We start from the raw sequence: 18,222 nt of genomic DNA on the forward strand, positions 1-18,222 counted from the left end.
AGATGATGCTAGATGGACTGGCCTGCTGGGAAAACTGCACACATTACCTTTTATTACATACACGTTTGTATGCCACTGTTGAAATAAGAGCACAGGACTGACACTGTGTATGGCTTAGCTATGTGGATGTTCTGACTTGTGTGTTTCCAGGAATCACCCTTCCTTCGGCCTTCTCTGCATTCTACTACCTGCTGTTCATTGGCATCTGCACCTGGTGGGCCTGCCACTTCCCTATGAACCGCCTGGGTTTCAGTGCCTTGTGTGTCATGGTTGGCTTTTTCACAGCAGGTCACCTGGTCTGCCTGTACCTGTATCAGAGCTCTTATGCCCAGGGCCTCATCCCCCCAGCCAGCCTGTGGGCCAGGTCAGTTTCCCAACCTTCATGACTCACTGGGATCATCCTATGTTTTGGATTCCATCTTCTTATTTTCAGGCTTGATATTTTTTGTCAGGGAGATTACAGATGAGATCCCTGAGAGATCCCACCAGTTGCTTTATTCTGGGTATTCTTTTCAAACGTCATATTATGTATATATTTTTGTCACATTAAATTTAAATGGCACAGTTTTAGACAAACGGTTTTATAAGTTCTTGTATCTGATTCCCTCCCTCGATATTTAACAAGTTGGAATGACATTGCGCTAATTGCAGCATTGTGAGTGCACAAGTCAAGCACTCATAGTGACCACCTTCAGATCTCTGAGACGGGAGGAATTTTGCAAACTGTGGAGCTATGCATGGAATGTTATTGGCTGAGCAAGTTCTGGAAAGCTATTTTCCAGTATGCTGGCAGTGGCAGGAGATAGGAGGGAGGGAGGGTTCTAGTTTCCCCCAGTGTCAGTATTTTTGGGCCCCTTACCTGGTGTGGAACGTGGATGATGTAGCCACATTTCCACAAATATGGGCAAGAGTTGAACTTTTTCCATAGATCCCAGAATGACATGACCTTTGGTGATTTTAGGCCTTGGTTGCAGTGATTGATGATGTGTTGTGAGAGAATGTCCATTCTTGTTTTGTCTCCCTCAGACTCTTTGGCCTAAAAGTTATCCTTATGCCAAGTAATTGCTCCTCCACCTCCTATGACCTCATTGTGAACACAGAACATAACTGGCCTGTGTATGCCAACCCTGGGATCTTGCTACTTCTGTACATCACTATGGCAACAGTGCTTAAAATGGGAAGTCTTTTGTCTTCTGAAGAGGTACTTATCAATTTTGGATATATGCATGAGTCTACTTGTTTTTTAATTGATTCTACTTCTGTTGAATAAGTCTGGTATACTGTTCCAACGCAATGCATGGCCTGATAAAATAAAGTGCCACTGTAAAATTAGTCTTAGTTCTGAAGAACTTTTTGTAATTTCTGGAAAGCAGGAAGAGACAATGCAGACAAGCAGTGTGAGGATGGAGGGTGGAGGGGAGCAAGTGGAGCTCAGATCATGGGGATCAAGAAAGGCAAGTGAAGATGACACTAAGGTGAGTCCAGGTACCAACTCTTTGTCTTCAGGGTTCACATCTCCAGCTCCTTCGTTATGGATCCTGTTGTTGTTCCTCTCTTTCTTCCTCTTGTTTATTTTTCATTGCTTGTTAAGTTAAATTGATGTGTTTATTTCAGGAAATGCTGCTAACTGCTAGTGAGCCACCAGGTTGTGAGTCTGAGAGTGCCAGAGGTCAAGTAATTAACGGTTCTAGTCACCAGGATCTAGGTGAGGCAGTTTGTACACTTGTACTCTTTTTCATTTCCCTAATAAGAAAAGTGGAACTGTTCTGTTATTAATTTCCATTAACCTCTTGTATTACCTTTTTCCCCATCTTTCAGGCCTTGGTGGTACCCCCAGTGGGCTTGACAGAGACAACCCCCTTCACATAGTCGGTCGAATGATTATGCAGCAGAGCTATGTGTGTGCTCTCATTGCAATGATGGTAAGACCCATCTTGTAGTTCTATAATTTTTACTAAGTCACATGTGATAAGTGTTACACTTATTGTCTAATTACAAATGGTGGAGTCATTGTTTTAGTTTTGCTTTTCTGACTGAGATTTTAATGCTTTGTGGTGTCCCCACACTGCCCCCTTCAGGTTTGGAGTATCACCTACCACAGCTGGCTAACCTTTGTGCTGCTGCTGTGGGCATGCTTAATCTGGATGGTGCGGGCTCGCCGCCACTTTGCCACACTCTGCTCGCCCTTCATTCTGCTCTATGGCCTGTCACTCTGCAGCCTACAGTATGTCTGGGCCATGGACCTGGAGCAAGAGTTGCCCCAGAACCTGGGCACAATGAGCCTGAGGCAGCTGGGCCTGGACCGAGCCCCTTACCCATGCCTGCGCCTAGGGGCTATGGTGAGGAGGGTGAAGGAGTGTGTTGTCATCTTTTGAAAAGTAGCTTGTAGTCTTGTGTTTTTTTGTCTTAATGCAGATATTGTCTTAGTGTCATACAAATACATAATATACACCCATAAGCTTGGTGATTTAATTTAAGTACATTGAGAGTACAAGTTTTAGAGCCCTGCAAAAGAAGTAGTGAGTGCAAATGTATGGTATTGTCACAGTGAACACTTTTTGGTATCACTAATGGGATGTCCCTTGACAATGTTCACTTTGCCTCTGTCCATTAGCTGCTCTACACTTTGACCTTCTGGTTGCTGCTGCGACAGTCGGTTAAGGACAGTTTTAGCAGGAAGAAAATTTTGGCAACACCACTGCAGGAAGTAACTACAGGAGGTGAGTGATGTTGAATGTGTGCACATTTTTCTCTGGAGGGTATATACATATATATCCATATATATATATACATATATACAGTTGGGTATTTCAGTTGAAACAATTTGGAAGTTATACTTTCCACTACAGATAGTCCCCAAATTACGAACGAGTTCCGTGTCTTTAGTCCATCTTTAAGTCGGATTTTAACGTAATTCAAGAGTTAGGTATGGTAGGTATCTAACGTCAGTTTGTCAAATGTTTGACTTAGTATATTGTATATCGTGTATCTTTCTGTGCATAAAAAAACATTAAAGAAACACTTCAGACACATTAAAACATCTTTAGTATAACAATACAATAATAAAAATAATAACACAATATAATGATAATATAATGAGATGTATGTTGCTTTGGAGAAAAGTGTCTAAGTGAGTAAATGTAATAATAATAGTAAATTTACATTATTTCTAATAAAGAGAGACAGAAACAAATAATAATAAATGTAACGTGATGATGAACAGAGGACATGGAGGAGACCGGTCCCAAATGCAGGATCCTTTATTCAGAATCAAAGGACTAGACGTGTTCTCATGGTCAGTCGATTGGCGAACTGAACAGAGGCATTGATCTGAAATCGGGGTCGAGGCACAAGGCGGGCAGTCGTTATCAAGGAGATGTGGAATGGGACTGGGGGATGATGAGGGACAGGACTTATATTTACATTAATTCATTTAGCAGATGCTTTTCTCCAAAGCGATGTACATCTCATAGAAAATAGAATTTGTGCATTACGTTAGGAGAAAATGAGACACTGTTGCAGGCATGTGATTCTTAAGTAAACCTAGTTTGTTTCTTTCCGCTTTATGCACCGATGTTCATCGCATGAGTAGCTGCATAAAACTCAGGATAGACGAATCCAGTTCACTTTCCTACAGTGTTTTTTTTTTTTTTTTTTTTTTTTTTTTTTAAATAAATAAAAAGGTACAGAAACATTTACATACAATACAGGAGTAGCAGTTGTGTAAAGGCTTATCTGGGCATGATCATAAAGTTACGATGCATGAACATTTACACATACATGAGCTTGAGAGATTATGGGAGAAGTGAGTCTGGAAAAGATGATTTTTCAGACCCTACTTGAATGTAGGCAGAGTTTCAACAGTTCTGAGTAAGAGGGGAGGTCATTCCACCACAACAGAGCCAGAACTGAGAACCTCCGCGCTTTACCTTTCATGCGTGGGACCACCAAGCGAGCAGAAGTAGACGAGCAAGGTGGTCTGGTTGTGGTTTCGCGGTTGATCAACTCTTGTAAATAGCTGGAAGCAGTGTTGTTGATGCATTTGTAGGCAATAACCAAGCTCTTCAATTTGATCCGGGCAGCTATAGGAAGCCAGTGCAGAGAAAGGAGTAGAGGAGATACATGGGAATGCTTTGGCAAGTCAAACACAAAGACTTGGAAGAGCAGAGAGGGGGAGGTTGTCTGGAATGAGATTCCACAACTGGGAAGATGTGTCTTTTGTAGCTGAGTGCTCTCTCAGAGAGGGAGAGAGAGAGTGCATGTGCGTGTGCAAAACATTTAAGAAACTTTAATGTTGGCTTTTTCCATTGTTCGTTGGTGTTTCACCTTTCGCTTTATTATTTACTCTTTAGTTTCAGTTGTAATTGTTTCTTTTTTCTTGGATGCATCACCATCACTTGCATCACATTTACACTTTGGTGCTATAATTAGGAGGGTAAAAACAAAAATAAAAAAGCCAAATACAGTAACACGAGACATTGTTAATGGGAAAAGAAGGAAGTCTGTCCTGCCTTGGGCTCATGCGCCCCACCCACGAGCGGCCAAACCACTGTAGACGCACAATGTTTTGATGCACTTGCAAAGTAGCGCCTGTTCTTTATTACGAACCATTGTATATACAGTAACTCAAATTTTACATTTACATTTATTCATTTAGCAGACGCGTTTGTTCAAAGTGACGTACATCTCAGCAAAAGTACAATTTATGCATTACATTAAAAGAAAGAGACATAGCTGCAGACACGTGACTCAAGTAAACCCAGTTTACCTACCACTTGCAGCACCGAGGTTCATTGTTCAAGCAGGTGCATAAAACACAGGATAGACAAATCCTGATACCCTCCTACCATTTTATTTTATTTTTTTTAATATCAAGATACACAAGCAAGCAAATACAATGCCGGAGTTGTTATAAAAGGCTTTATCTGGTGATACTCATGAAGTTACGGTGCATGAACATGTTCATTGTTCATGAACTGGAGAGATCTTGGGCAAAATGGGTCCGAAAAAGGTGAGTTTTCAGACCCTTCTTGAATGTAGACAGAGTTTCCCTAGTTCTGAGTCGGGGGGGAAGGTCGTTCCACCACAACAGAGCCAGAACCAAGAACCTCCATGCTTTATCTTTCGCACGCAGGACCACTAAGTGAGCCGAAGTAGACGAGCGAAGGGGTGTAGCGGTTGATCCAAGACCTGAAAATAGCTGGGAGCAGTTCTATTGATGCATTTGTAGACAATAACCAGGTTCTTGAATTTGATTCTGGCAGCTATAGGAAGCCATTGCAGAGAAATGAGAAGAGGAGGTATGTGGGAACGCTTTGGCAAATCAAACATAACTCGTGCAGCAGGATTTGTAGAAGGTGCAGAGGTTTGATGGCAGTAGCAGGAAGGCCACACAGGAGAGAGTTGCAGTAGTCCAGACGGGACGTCACCGTGGCCTGGACAAGTAGTTGGGCAGAGTCAATTGTGAGGTAGGGATGAACCCTACGAATATTATGCAGGATGTATCTACAGGACCGGATTGTGGCTTTGATGTGCTGAGCGAAAGATAGACTCACATCAGTCGTTACTCCCAGACTCTTATCCAAGGAGGTAGGCGAGGTGAGTGAGTGGTCCAGTTTGATTGATAGATTGTGACAGGAGGACGGGCCAGCTGGGAGGTAAAGAATCTCTGTTTTGGAGAGGTTGAGTTGGAGGTGGTGATCAGACATCCATGAAGAGATGTCCGACAGGCAGGCAGCAATGCGTGCGGAGATGTCTGACGCACCAGGAATTTTTACTCTAATAGGCTTAATTTTGAAGTTTTCATTTGATTGTTGCTTATAGTGACAAAAAAAAAAATCAACTTCCGGTCAGTAAAGGGGTAGTTCGTAAGTATGGGTTGTATGCAAGTCCAGTCAGTTCGAAACTCGGGGACTGCCTCTAAATGGAATAAGTGCAGATCCACATCATTGGAGACTGAAGCTGGAATCAATTTTCAAAGCTAGTTATTTGCCTCTGTACTTCCTTATCTACTGTACTGGTATATTTTTTTACATTGTAATATTGATAAAAATATTAAGTTACGATATCTCGCTCTTCTTCTTGGCTCACAGAGAGAGCTGGGCGGAATGAATCCGTTCTGAAGGTGCTGGGTGAGGTGGTCATGAGCTGCTATGCCAAGTACTGGATCTATGTGTGTGGTGGCATGTTCATCACGGTCAGCTTCGCTGGCAAGCTGGTCGGCTACAAGATTGTCTACATGCTCCTCTTCCTGCTCTGTCTTTGCCTCTACCAGGTATGGACAGGCCTCGAACCATTCCCATGTAGGCCTCCAGCCTTGCATATGACCTCTCTCATGTGCTTTAAATACTGACACTCAGTCTCCCTTTTTCATACATGCCAAGCAATACCCTTAGGGATCATCCACCATGTGGCATGACCATGACAGCTCCCTATTCTTCCACACATATTTTGAGTTCTAAATAGACTGGTAATTTTCCCTGAAGCCAGTCTTCCCTCTTACAGGTATACTACTCTCTGTGGCGGAGACTGCTCAAGGTTTTCTGGTGGCTAGTGGTGGCTTACACCATGTTGGTCCTCATTGCCATCTATACTTTCCAATTTGAGGATTTCCCCAACTACTGGAAGAATTTTACCGGTTTTACAAAAGAACAGTATGTTTTCTGTTTTTGTCATACATGGCTGCAAAGTTTTGGACCATGAGATCCACAGTTTTGCTTACAGTGTAAAATTTATTACATTTTATGAAACCTGATTAACAGCTGTAGAAGTTCAGTAAATTTCTGTGTATATTATCACTTTAGAAAAGGATGTGATAGCTAAGGTCCTTAGCGTTTAGTCTTGCTGTGCACCAGATTGCACTGTCTTGCTGTGTTTATTCTTTAATCAGTGGTCAACTGTGCTTGTGCTGCCCAGGTTAGCAGTCATTGGCCTGGAAACATTCCAGCTCTCAGAGCTGTTCACAAGCATAGTCATCCCAGGGTTCTTCCTGCTGGCCTGCATTCTCCAGCTGCACTACTTTCACCGGCCCTTTATGAAGATCACTGATCTGGAGCATGTCACACCAATCCACAGGTAATCATCTGTAGTAATGCTTTTACCCTTTCTTGGCCCTGTCTGCACTAGAAGTACTGAATCAACACTTTCCTAATGGTGGGTTTCTTCTGCAGAAAGAAAGCTGGCCAGAGAGCAGAAGTCCCACAGGCTGCAGAAAGAACAGTATACGAAGGAGAAAATCAGCAGACGGAACTTTTGGGTAATGAATCAGAAGATGAAGGTGAGAATGTTGCATGGAGATGCAAGTGTGTGTTTGAATGTATGTATTCCTTACTCAAACCTACCAATAGACAGTAAATGCGCCTTGTTTTTTTAATTCATCTTGTCACCTCCCAATACTCATTTGCCGTGTGAACCCTCTCTTGACTCTGTACATCCAGAAATTATGCCCAGCAAGTGGGGCTTGGTCATGGACCGGCTGGTGGTGCTCTTCAGGAAATTCTCTGACAACCTGACCCGTGTGCAAGTGTTCATCTGGAGGGTCCTGGAACTGCATATCCTCAAAATTGTTGCCTTCTTTGTCATCTGTGTGGCACTTCTGGAGGTCAGGGTTCTGTACCTGTCAACTAGGTGGAATTAGTTTTTTTTTTTTTTTTTTTTTTTTTTTTGTCAGAACAATCAAAAACAATTAAAATTTAAATTGGAGTTACAGTTTTACAATGATTCTTAGTACTTGGTAAACACCTAAAATATAAGCTAAGGATATGTCCCATTCAAATAATTAGTTAAAGCAAGAAATTAAAAGCCCATAAAACATCTTGTGTTCAAGGACTGGAGCTAAGCTTTCCTGTTATAATGTTTACCTGTGGAGTCCAGTTTCAGTAGACACTGTGCCAAAGCTTGTCTGAACTCTCCCCGTCTCATGTCTCTTTCTGTTTTTGGATGTGTCCCTCAGCCTTCAGTGATGAACCTGGTTCTAGTGGTGTTGTGGACATTTGCTATGCCATACTCCCGCTTCCGTCACATGGCCTCCTGTCTATCCACCATCTGGGTCTGCATCATCATCGTCTGCAAAATGCTTTACCAGCTTAGTGTGGTCACCCCTTATGAATACTCCAGCAACTGCACCATGGTGAGACCCTTGTGCACTTTAGTCACATGTGTGCAGATGTGCTGGAGATGCCAGCTGTTATGCTCCTACTTAATGAGACGGATAATAAAGGGTCCTATGCTTTCATGGCAGTAGCACACGTGCTTATTAGGCTGTCCACCTTTTCTTTCTCCTCAGTCTGTAGGAAACATATTTTAGTGCAAAAATTGCAGCAGCTATCATGTTTGAAATCCGTGGGGGTGTGTAACTTCAATTTTAGTGGTTTGTTTAAAGAAAGGAGCCTTTTGTTTGCATTTGCTGAGACTTAATACATCAGCCCAGGGAGTATGTGTGACTTAAGGAGCTGTGTAATACATTAATAGCAGCATTATGAATGTCTGCTGTTTCCTGTTTTGGCTTTAAAGAATTTCTTTAACTGAAGGGATTTTATTTTGGTTGTCTGGACTCCTCTTTCTCCCTTGATGGTATCTTCAGCCTTTTGACAACGAGACCAACATGGAAATCGAAGAGCTGCAGAACTCCACCCTCTACAAGGCCCCCGTGGACCCAGCCAACTGGTTCGGGTTCAGGAAGGATGCAACAGCCTTGGGGTACAGCAAGGTGGGACTCGTCTTCACCATAATCATTTACTCTGGTGGACTCTTTTCTTTAACCGAGGACCCTCTGTATTCCTAAAATACACAAAAAATCAGCTTGTTTGCTGTGTGGACCATTGTGGTGAGTTGTCTATTGTGAGTCTTGGATCATAGATCATTTATTTGATTAACAGAGACTCCTGCTACTAACTCAGCTTACTGTGTTTGTAGATACACAAACTTGCACAGCTCCTTGTTTACAAAATAATAATAGTGGTTCTAGAGTGACTTAGTACTGTGTGCCAACATTTTTGGTTAAAGTTCACCTCATGCCACTTTCTGTCACATGTTCAGAACCATCTCCTGGTGTTGATGCTGCTGGTGTTTGAAGCCACAGTGTATCGCCACCAGACACATCATTATCGGCAGCACCAGTGCTCCCCACCTTCTATCCCTATTCTCTTCCCCAATGCCAATCGGGATGACCTTGACCAGGACCTGTTGACCTGCTTCAAGTACCTGCTGAACTACAGCTTTTACAAGTTTGGCCTGGAGGTAGTACTTACACAGAGTTGGAAACATTTTTCTCCAAAGCAATTTCCAACGAACACTGTTTAGTTTTATGGCCCCACGCCTTATTTACCCAAGGTGACCCACAATGCTAGAGACTACTTACAATGAGTTACTCATCCATACACCAGTGAAACACACTTTTTCTGTCTCTGGCTCTCTCTCTCTCTTCTCTCTCTCTATGGCTGATTTTAGAGTCACCAGTCCACCTGATTCATACCCACTTGTTTTTAAAATGTTACATTTCATCTGAGTAACACCACATTGAACTATAAGCAAGTCTACAGTTGGTTGATGCTAATTATTATTAACTTAATGTAGGTTATAAAATCAGTAAGAACTTGTTTTGAAGTCTTAAGGCTTTTTGGGTTACTTGAAGTTGTTTTCAAATGCTAATATTTGAATTTCTTTCTCCAGATTTGCTTCCTGGTGACAGTGAATGTGATTGGCCAGCGGATGAACTTCCTGGTCATAATTCACGGCTGCTGGCTGGTGGTAATACTGACCCGACGGCAGCGGGCAGCTATTGCAAGGATCTGGCCCAAATATTGTCTCTTTCTGGTGTTTTTCACAATCTACCAGTACATCTTGTGTGTGGGAATCCCTCCAGCTTTGTGTATAGGTGACTGTCCTAGTCATACTGAGATTGTTACCTGCATTGTTCATTTCAGCCATTTTATTGTGTAGTCCGTATACATTCATCACTGTAGTAGGGGGCAACTGATAGCATAATGGTTAGGACTGCTGCTTCTGGATGCAAGGTTGCCAGTTCTAATCTCACGTATTACTGTAGTACCCTTGAGCAAGGTACTGGGACTGCTGGACTGGCCTGTAATATTACCCAGCTATATGAGTGGATAAATAGTTGTATCAGCTAAAGGAATAACTGTAAATTTAGGTATTTCTTTGGGGGTGGTTTTTTAATCAAACACAATCAGCTTCTGAAGATCATTTCTTCATTAGACTACCCCTGGAGGTGGAAATCCTCCATCACCATCAACTCTGCCCTGATCAAGTGGATCTACCTGCCAGACTTCTACACCATCCCAAACTCCAGGAACCTCATTGGTGAGTCTGCAGCCCCCTTGTGGACAGATGGGGTTACTGTTGCTTGCGGTTGATTAAGTTTCGATCCTCAACCTCTTTCTCTCTACAGCTGACTTCCTCCTGCTGATCTGTGCCTCGCAACAGTGGAAGGTATTCGAGGAGGAAAAGAAGGAGGAGTGGATGGTGCTGGGTGGGGACAATACGGATAAATACGACCCTATGAAGGACAGGCCTGTGAACCCTGTGCCTAACTTCATAAATTGCAGGTGCGTGTTTAAGCTGATGCAGCGAAGAGTCATTGTAAAGTGCAGTACTGAAGTGTATACTCAAGTGCGCATAAGTTACTAGTTCTCAGGTATACATATTATTATGAGTTGCACAACCTGCCAGTACACACAAACCTCACTCAAAGAAATCCCAGCTGTACGAGGTCAATGAGAACTCTATTGAGCTGAACTCCAGCTAAAGCCATGCAGGTGAATGTGATTTAAGTGCAAATTAAGATGCTACAACACATATAATATTGATTAAGATTTCTCTGTGTTGTTTTTAAGATGCATTTCTCCAAAACAATGTATAGCTATCTCGTTATATAGTGTCTTTATGCACTTGTCTGTCCCTGCATGTACCTTTAATTTCCCTGTCTCCATCACTCAATCTCTCTCTCCTTTTTGCCCAGGTGTTACCTAGACATGGTCAAGGTGCTGGTTTTCCGCCACATGTTGTGGTTTGTGTTAGCAGTGGTTTTTGTCACCGGGGCCACACGAATCAGTGTCTTTGGCCTGGGCTACCTGCTGGCATGCTTCTACTTCCTGCTGTTTGGGACCGAGTTGCTAATCAAGCCTCCCCGGACCCGGCTAGTGCTATGGGACTGCCTGATTATGTACAACGTGGCTGTCATCTTGGCCAAGAACGTGCTGTCAGTGAGTGCCAGACAACCTCACAGGATGACTTGTGACAGCTGGGAACAGAATGGTTAACACTGGTCTGTAGTGTGTTGCAGTTACAGGGTGGCACATCACCTGGGCTATGGAGTCAGGCATAGATTTATGTGTAGATTTTGCATGTTCTGCCCAGTGTGCATAGGGATTTCACAGGTGCTCTGGTTTCCTCCTGCAGTCCAAACAAATGTGCTTTAGGAGAATTGGTAGCTCTAAATTACCCATAGTGTGTGTGACTCCGTTCTGATGGACTGGTGTCCTGACCAGAGTGTATATTACCTGACCTCGCACTGTATGCTTCTGGGACAGGCTCCAGACAGCAGCCAGCCTGCACTGGACATGGAGTTATTGATAGTCAGTGAATAGGTCTTAGTTATCTCATTGTTCACTTCACCAGATTCATAAAGCTTCAGCATCTAGGTCCGTTTAACAGTTTATCTCTTGTCTAAGTGATTTCCACCGTAAATATCCATTCAAATGAGGTATATAAGTGGTTGACCTGGAAGTTTTTATTATTGCTCCATCACTTTAAGTGGGGAAAACCTGCTGTAATATTCATATAGTAATTGTATGTGTTTCTGCTACCCCTGTAGATCTTGGCATGTGTGTTTGTGGAGTACCTGCAGACCAACTTCTGCTGGGTGATACAGCTCTTCAGCCTAGCATGTACTGTCAAAGGCTACTATAACCGTGAGTAACACTAGCACTTTTGTAACTGAACAGACCCCTGAAACCATGTGTGTACCTTAGTTACATCCAAGAGCATTGCAACTGTAGTAGTCACCACATGTAACATCCAAATAGCCATGTTTGTGTGTGAAATTATTTTCCAGCCAAGGTGGTAAGTGACCAAGATTGTGTACTACCTGTGGAGGAGGCTGGGATCATCTGGGACAGCATCTGCTTCTTCTTCCTCCTGCTTCAGAGAAGAGTATTCCTCAGTTTCTACTTCCTACACGTGACGGCAGATCTGCAGGCCTCTGCACGACAGGCCTCCCGGTTAGTCTCTCAAACTCTTTTCCTCCAGCCTTCTGATGAGTCAGCTTAGGTTACAGCTCCACACGGCCATTACTTCCAGCTGTTTTCTCTGCAAGATTTACTTAAATTGCTTACCTTTCACACAGATGATCTGCGTCGTTATTAGGAATGCATTGAAGTTCAATTCAATTTATTTTTATGGTCAGCTCTCTTCTTACCAGAATGTCACAGTGTCAACAATGAAACTGAAAATTATTCAAAATTGCAGTTATAATGCATAAACAAATGACAATGCAGAACCCTGTTCGTAACAGTTGAAAGGAGAGCAAAAACTTGAAACACAACCAAAGGAAGAAAATAAACCTTTAGGGGTCCAAGCTCCAGTGGGTGCCCACCCCTCCTGGGCATTCCACTGTGGAGACCCAGGACCTGTGTGGATACATCTAATACAAAAAAGGAGCAGTACAACTGTATGTTACAGTCTATAAAGGCTATAATTCACTATTAAAGCCAAAGGTTGCTGGTCCCAGTGGTCAAAGTTTTATTACTACACAAGGTGATGCATTCCCTGCTGGACTACTACTTTGTGTGTTCTGTTTATATGTAATGAAGTGCGTTCTGGCATGTGCACGTGTGTGTCAGTGCAGTAAGTCAGATGTTACATGTTTCCCAACAGGGGCTTTGAGCTGTTTAGGGCCAGCATCATAAAGAACATGAGATTCCATGAGCAAGCTGAACAGAGGTCTCTCCGACAGCTCAAGAGATCGTGAGTGGAAGCTTTGTCGCAGGATTTTTTTTTTTTTTTTTTTAAATAGTTCTTCAACCAAATATAAGAAAAAAGTGGGATCAGTGGGTTTGCCTTTTTCATTGTTTTGCCCAGGAACAACAGTCAGCTTTGTCTTTCTCCCTTTTCCACATGACTGTTGGACTGACCATTAATTATTAAATGAATGAATAAAATGGTCAGTAGAAGTGAAATCTTGGGGGGTAGCCATAGTTGGCAGGGAAATGGATGGTGATAGCAGATGGATAAGAAGGGCAGCAAAGGGATAAACAGGTAAAAGTGTTTTAACTACAGTGCGGGATTGAGACTGTTTCTTTTCACAGAATGGAGCGAATCCGGGCCAAACAGCAGAAATACAAGGAGGGACGTCATTCTTCAAAGACCACAGTGGGGGAGGAATTGGGTACACCACACCTCCTGAAGGCAACCTCAGTGTGGCAATTTGATTAGTGCAGTGGGAAAAGATGCTTTCTAGTTGTTTTACAAATGTTCTAACTGGTTCTTTTTATTTACCTCACACCTTTGTCCAAGGCAACATTTAATGCTCAATTTGTATACTAAGCCACATGCAATGATTTACCTCTTTGATACAGCTAGGTGCTCTTACTGGAGCAATTTTGGGTAAATAACAATGACAAAGATAGTATAGCAAGGTTAGGGATTCAAACCAGTAACATTCTGATTGTAAGACAACAATGCTAACCACAGTGCTACCCACTGCCCAGCATGTAGTGATGAAGGCTTGTCAAAACAACTTGCATTGTTACATTTTAAAGTTAAAATATAATGAAAAATGCTAGAACCCTGGACTCAAGACAACTTTGAGAAAGTGTTTTCTTGTGAGTATACACACTGTGAATTGTTTAGCATGGGCAGAAGCTCTAATACCTCTGGCCTTTTTCTTCAACACTTCGTGTTAAAGACCCAGGGGAGGAGAGTAAGTCCCCGAAACAGAAAAAAAGGTGGTGGCGTCCATGGCTCGACCATGCGACAGGTATAAGTGTGTGAGTGCATGTGTGTGTCTATGCAGTTATGTGTGCATGTGCATGCACCCACCCAAGTTGCAGTGTGTCTCTCTTGCAGCAGCGTGCTTTGGCAAGGCTTGTTGTGTTTGTTGTTTCTGGCTGCATGGGCAGGTATTTTCAGACAGTCGCCAGACTTCCAAACAGCCTGATCCCATGTCTGTGAACCTCATAGTGTGACCCTGAGGGAGGGGAACCTGAGGCTTCTTATATACACTAGCAGCCTTAAAATTAGAGCTATTTGTGTAGCTCCTCAAATTATATATATTTTCTCTAGCAGAGGAGGTGAACTATAACATTTTAATTAGTTTGTGTGTTTTACTGTGTTAAATTTATAAAGGGCATGATGTCTTCATATATGCACGTCAGTGTTGCTGAAATATTTACATCGTTACTATACCAGTATCTGCCATTGATATTTTTCAGTAATGTAAGGTCTTTTGTTGAAAGGTGTCTGTCTGCAGTAGTTTCAGGCACAGTTCACATTTACTGAGAATTGTACAATTGCCTATGCTAATCATTTGTTTTCGTTACTTTCTGCCTTGGCCAGTAGAATCTATTGTACAGCTTCAGCTGTTTGAGCAAATTGCTCATACCTCTATCCCCCCAGGGAAAATGCAGTACAACAGGCATTTCACAAAATCTCTGAGGATCTGTTAAATGACAAGGAATAGACTATAGTCATTTTGAAATTGCCTGTAGAGCCCTGAGAGGGGGTGCGGTGGCGCAGGTGGGTTTGGAGTTCAAGTCCCACATGGGTGCCTTGCGACGGACTGACGTTCCATCCTGAGTGTGTCCCCTCCCCCTCCAGTACGCCCTGTGTTGCCGGGTTAGGCTCTGGTTCGCTCCGACCCCCCTCGGGACAAGTGGTTTCAGGCAATGTGTGTGTGCGCGCTATTGCTAATCTTAATGACCTCTGCATGAGGTTATCAGGGTCCGAAAAAGGACCGTGCATAGACTTTTCTCTGCTCTGTCTGAATTCTCACAGTGCTATGAGTTCTTTTTTTCTGCCCCTTTAGTTCTGTGTCATTGCAGGGACAGGAAGTGCGACTGATTCTGTTTTTCCATGTTCCCCTTGTGTGGTTGCAGTGTTGCATTCTGGGGAGTATTACCTTTTTGAGTCAGACAGTGAGGAAGAGGAAGAGACATTGCCGGTAGAGGACCTGAAGCCCTCTCGGCAGAGTGCCTTTCAGGTGACACACCACCTTTCTGAGCCCCCATTCCCAGCTGATTTACTTCTTCAAAAAAAAAATGGCTTGCCATAATGCTGATGCTGTGCCCACAGCTGGCGTACCAGGCCTGGGTGACTAACGCCAAGGCAGCACTGCAAGAACGCCAGCAACACCTCAGAGAGCTGCAGCAATACGAGGCAGAGGAGAACCGCCAGAGCTTGGGTTAGAGACACCAGCAAAGTGACAGAAGTATTTGCTGCATATGCATACCCATATTATATAGACACACATGCAAACGCTATACTGACAGAAATGCACACATAAACACTATACTGTCATACACATGCGCGCAATCACGCACACACACACAATGTACTCATACATATTGTGGAGTGGAAGTTGCCACATGGGTGGGGCAGGAGCAGAGCACAGCAAGTTTTCTCACAAAAATTAAGATTTTTATAAAGAAAGTAACCAAATGAAATCGGGTCAGGGCCTATTAAAGTAGAACACCAGAGGGAAACCAAACAAGACAACCATCAGATAACAGTTATGAAAGACAAGACTCTCCTAATTCTCAGACCAGCTGCCTTCAATGTTCCTCATGATTTCTTCTTGACAGTCAACAGCTGGTCTTCGTTATCTTGTGCTGTCATGGGCAGACAGTGGAGGGCTGTCTGTCAAATTCCTCTCCATTTCATACAATGTACCAGCTTCACAAGCTCAACACAGAAAAACTTAAAAACCAAGGCAGCCGTGAAGATAGGATACACACTGACATCTTCACACCCTTAGTCACGCCTGTGAACTATCTATCTACTATGAATGGTTTTTGCCCTGAGACATTTCTTCAATAACTCATTTTAGTTTTTCCTGTTTTATGTTACAATTCAAGACATGGAAGGTGAGGTCACTCCTGAGGGGCAGAATGCACAGGAAGAGGAGGAGCCAGAGGAGGGAGACACAGGTCACAGTCTGAACATTATAATGTTACTGGCCAGGGGTCTGTTTCTCATAATTATTGTACCATTACAGTGCCCCCCCCCCCAACAGCAGGCTTGTTGATGTACACTCATTTTTGGTAAACATGCACAAAGGTGCAATAATAGAATAGTAATAGTTTTTAATTAATTTTTAACTTTGTACAGGGGAGCACCCAAATAAACAAGCTTCTGGTTTCAAATCTTTTTCCTTGTCCACTATGCTGTCTGATGTTAATGATGATTGCATCTCCCAGGGAGGAGTGACATCATGCAAAGGATCCTGGACATCCTGAGGTTCTTGTGGGTGCTCCTCCTGGCCATGGTGGATGGGTTGACACAGTGGCTCAATGTCCTCACCAAGCAGTACGTGGACACTTCAACTGTGCTCTGCAACCAGCGCTTCTTCATCATCCACAACATCAGCCAGGTGACTGTTGGCTAGCTGGTTTGACTCCAGTGGTTGTTATCCACCCATGGTTACTACAGACAGGTGGTGGACACTGATGGGCTACTAACTGGGTTGTGTTGCATTGCAGACACCTTCTAGGGAACCCCAAGAAGACCAGGTATCCCAGGGCAGTGAGAGCCCCACAGTTGAGACCTGTCTGGATGAGCTGGATACTGACAATATAAACAGTAACAGTGCAACCAGGTAGAAGTGAGCCCTGAAGACCTTGTTCATGCATCCACACCCACACATAAGCAGACACACACTAGATCAATGTTTAAACTACAGCTTTCCTGCCAAAGATCTGTCTGAAACAAAATTTAAGTGATCATCTTCTCATGTTATTCATATGAAAGCATTGCAACAGAAGTGTGATTCACCCTGTTGTTGATCCTGCAGTGGCCTAGGGGTGGAAGAACTTTCCGGCATGGGGTGTACCACACTTCAAACTGCTGCCCACAGTAGCACCACCCTATGCTCAGAGGCAGTCCCGGAACGGGAACGGGAGCCAGAGCTTGAGGAACACAGCAGTCCATGTTTTCGCCGGTGTAGAACTGCCAGCGAGCTGCTTGCTGACAGGTGGCTGTGATCCCATGACCACCAGTTGCTAATCTCACCAATACCCCTGGTTTTCATGATTTGATTGTTTCTTATTTCATAGATACTAACAAAACAAGAACAATGATTAAATAAAAGGATATGTACTTTTCTTTATGATACGACAGCACTCAGGATTTTACTGCGTTTTGTTAGTCAGTTCCAAGAAGGACCAAGAGAACAGAATGCCAGTTCCATTCTATCAGTTTCATTCTTCTGCTTTCCTTTCCATGGGGTTCTGTTTCCTGCCTTTTGTGTTTAATTCCTTTTAATTCCATTCCTGCTTGTCCAAGTCCTTCGAGCCCAGCCTGTTGTCAGTTAGTACTATGTGTGTAATTTCATCTCATGTTGTTGCTGCCCTTTTTTTTTTTTTTTTTTTTCCCCCCCTCCTTTCAGCCATTTCTTTGTGGAGGAGCTGGTCCAAAGCCAGGAGTTCTATGCTTCTCAGAACCGGGCCCTGAAGCTGCTCTTTGCCCTCTACAACCTGCTGGCAGCCAACTCTGAACTAGTCTGCTACTTTATCATTGTGTTGAACAATGTGGTAACTGCATCAGTCATCTCTTTGGTCCTACCAATCCTCGTCTTCTTGTGGGCCATGCTCGCCGTGCCCCGGCCCACCAAGAAGTTCTGGATGACTGCTATTGTTTACACAGAGGTGGGTCACTGGGAGAACCACGGTCTATGGTTAAATCACAAAGGCTGAGAAAAATCCAGTGTCCAGTCGTGCAATAAGCAGCAAGGATTAGAGAAAGGAACTCCAAACCAAAGCTATCCAATTTAAACACAGAGAATACTTGACCTGAACTACACTAGTTCATGTGCACACTGCTGAATGAGGAAGTTTTTTGTATAAAGTAAAGCATAAAGCCCTACAATAAACTAGCTATATTTTCTCTGCTGTATTACATCTTTATCTGATGTTATCTTTATCTTCTGGTGTTCACCAGTCATCTTTTTTGGTTTTGTAAACATTTACTTCATTCACTTAATTCAGGGTA

General features: G+C 43.2%; 1 protein-coding gene across 4 annotated transcripts in view; it reads left to right on the top strand.

Annotated features, from left to right (window-relative positions):
- The window catches only part of piezo1 (piezo type mechanosensitive ion channel component 1 (Er blood group)), a 70,043-nt gene that overhangs the window by 43,673 nt on the left and 8,148 nt on the right, over positions 1 to 18,222 (top strand). For 3 of the 4 annotated variants that reach the window (XM_029256341.1, XM_029256342.1, XM_029256343.1), the window contains exons 8-38: positions 151 to 364; positions 1,027 to 1,201; positions 1,371 to 1,475; positions 1,615 to 1,705; positions 1,819 to 1,922; positions 2,079 to 2,339; positions 2,615 to 2,720; positions 6,093 to 6,274; positions 6,505 to 6,653; positions 6,916 to 7,074; positions 7,170 to 7,276; positions 7,437 to 7,600; positions 7,952 to 8,128; positions 8,582 to 8,707; positions 9,037 to 9,237; positions 9,670 to 9,874; positions 10,216 to 10,320; positions 10,409 to 10,565; positions 10,979 to 11,222; positions 11,834 to 11,930; positions 12,074 to 12,239; positions 12,895 to 12,984; positions 13,326 to 13,405; positions 13,925 to 13,996; positions 15,114 to 15,217; positions 15,310 to 15,418; positions 16,092 to 16,163; positions 16,434 to 16,606; positions 16,716 to 16,831; positions 17,027 to 17,206; positions 17,621 to 17,879. In XM_029256341.1, the coding sequence (XP_029112174.1) occupies positions 151 to 364; positions 1,027 to 1,201; positions 1,371 to 1,475; positions 1,615 to 1,705; positions 1,819 to 1,922; positions 2,079 to 2,339; positions 2,615 to 2,720; positions 6,093 to 6,274; positions 6,505 to 6,653; positions 6,916 to 7,074; positions 7,170 to 7,276; positions 7,437 to 7,600; positions 7,952 to 8,128; positions 8,582 to 8,707; positions 9,037 to 9,237; positions 9,670 to 9,874; positions 10,216 to 10,320; positions 10,409 to 10,565; positions 10,979 to 11,222; positions 11,834 to 11,930; positions 12,074 to 12,239; positions 12,895 to 12,984; positions 13,326 to 13,405; positions 13,925 to 13,996; positions 15,114 to 15,217; positions 15,310 to 15,418; positions 16,092 to 16,163; positions 16,434 to 16,606; positions 16,716 to 16,831; positions 17,027 to 17,206; positions 17,621 to 17,879 (4,550 nt within the window). The remainder of the gene's footprint in view (positions 1 to 150; positions 365 to 1,026; positions 1,202 to 1,370; positions 1,476 to 1,614; positions 1,706 to 1,818; positions 1,923 to 2,078; positions 2,340 to 2,614; positions 2,721 to 6,092; positions 6,275 to 6,504; positions 6,654 to 6,915; positions 7,075 to 7,169; positions 7,277 to 7,436; positions 7,601 to 7,951; positions 8,129 to 8,581; positions 8,708 to 9,036; positions 9,238 to 9,669; positions 9,875 to 10,215; positions 10,321 to 10,408; positions 10,566 to 10,978; positions 11,223 to 11,833; positions 11,931 to 12,073; positions 12,240 to 12,894; positions 12,985 to 13,325; positions 13,406 to 13,924; positions 13,997 to 15,113; positions 15,218 to 15,309; positions 15,419 to 16,091; positions 16,164 to 16,433; positions 16,607 to 16,715; positions 16,832 to 17,026; positions 17,207 to 17,620; positions 17,880 to 18,222) is intronic. The other variant, XM_029256344.1, reaches the window with a different exon arrangement.

This window comes from Scleropages formosus, chromosome 11 (assembly GCF_900964775.1).
Source record: "Scleropages formosus chromosome 11, fSclFor1.1, whole genome shotgun sequence".
Classification (NCBI taxonomy): domain Eukaryota; kingdom Metazoa; phylum Chordata; class Actinopteri; order Osteoglossiformes; family Osteoglossidae; genus Scleropages; species Scleropages formosus.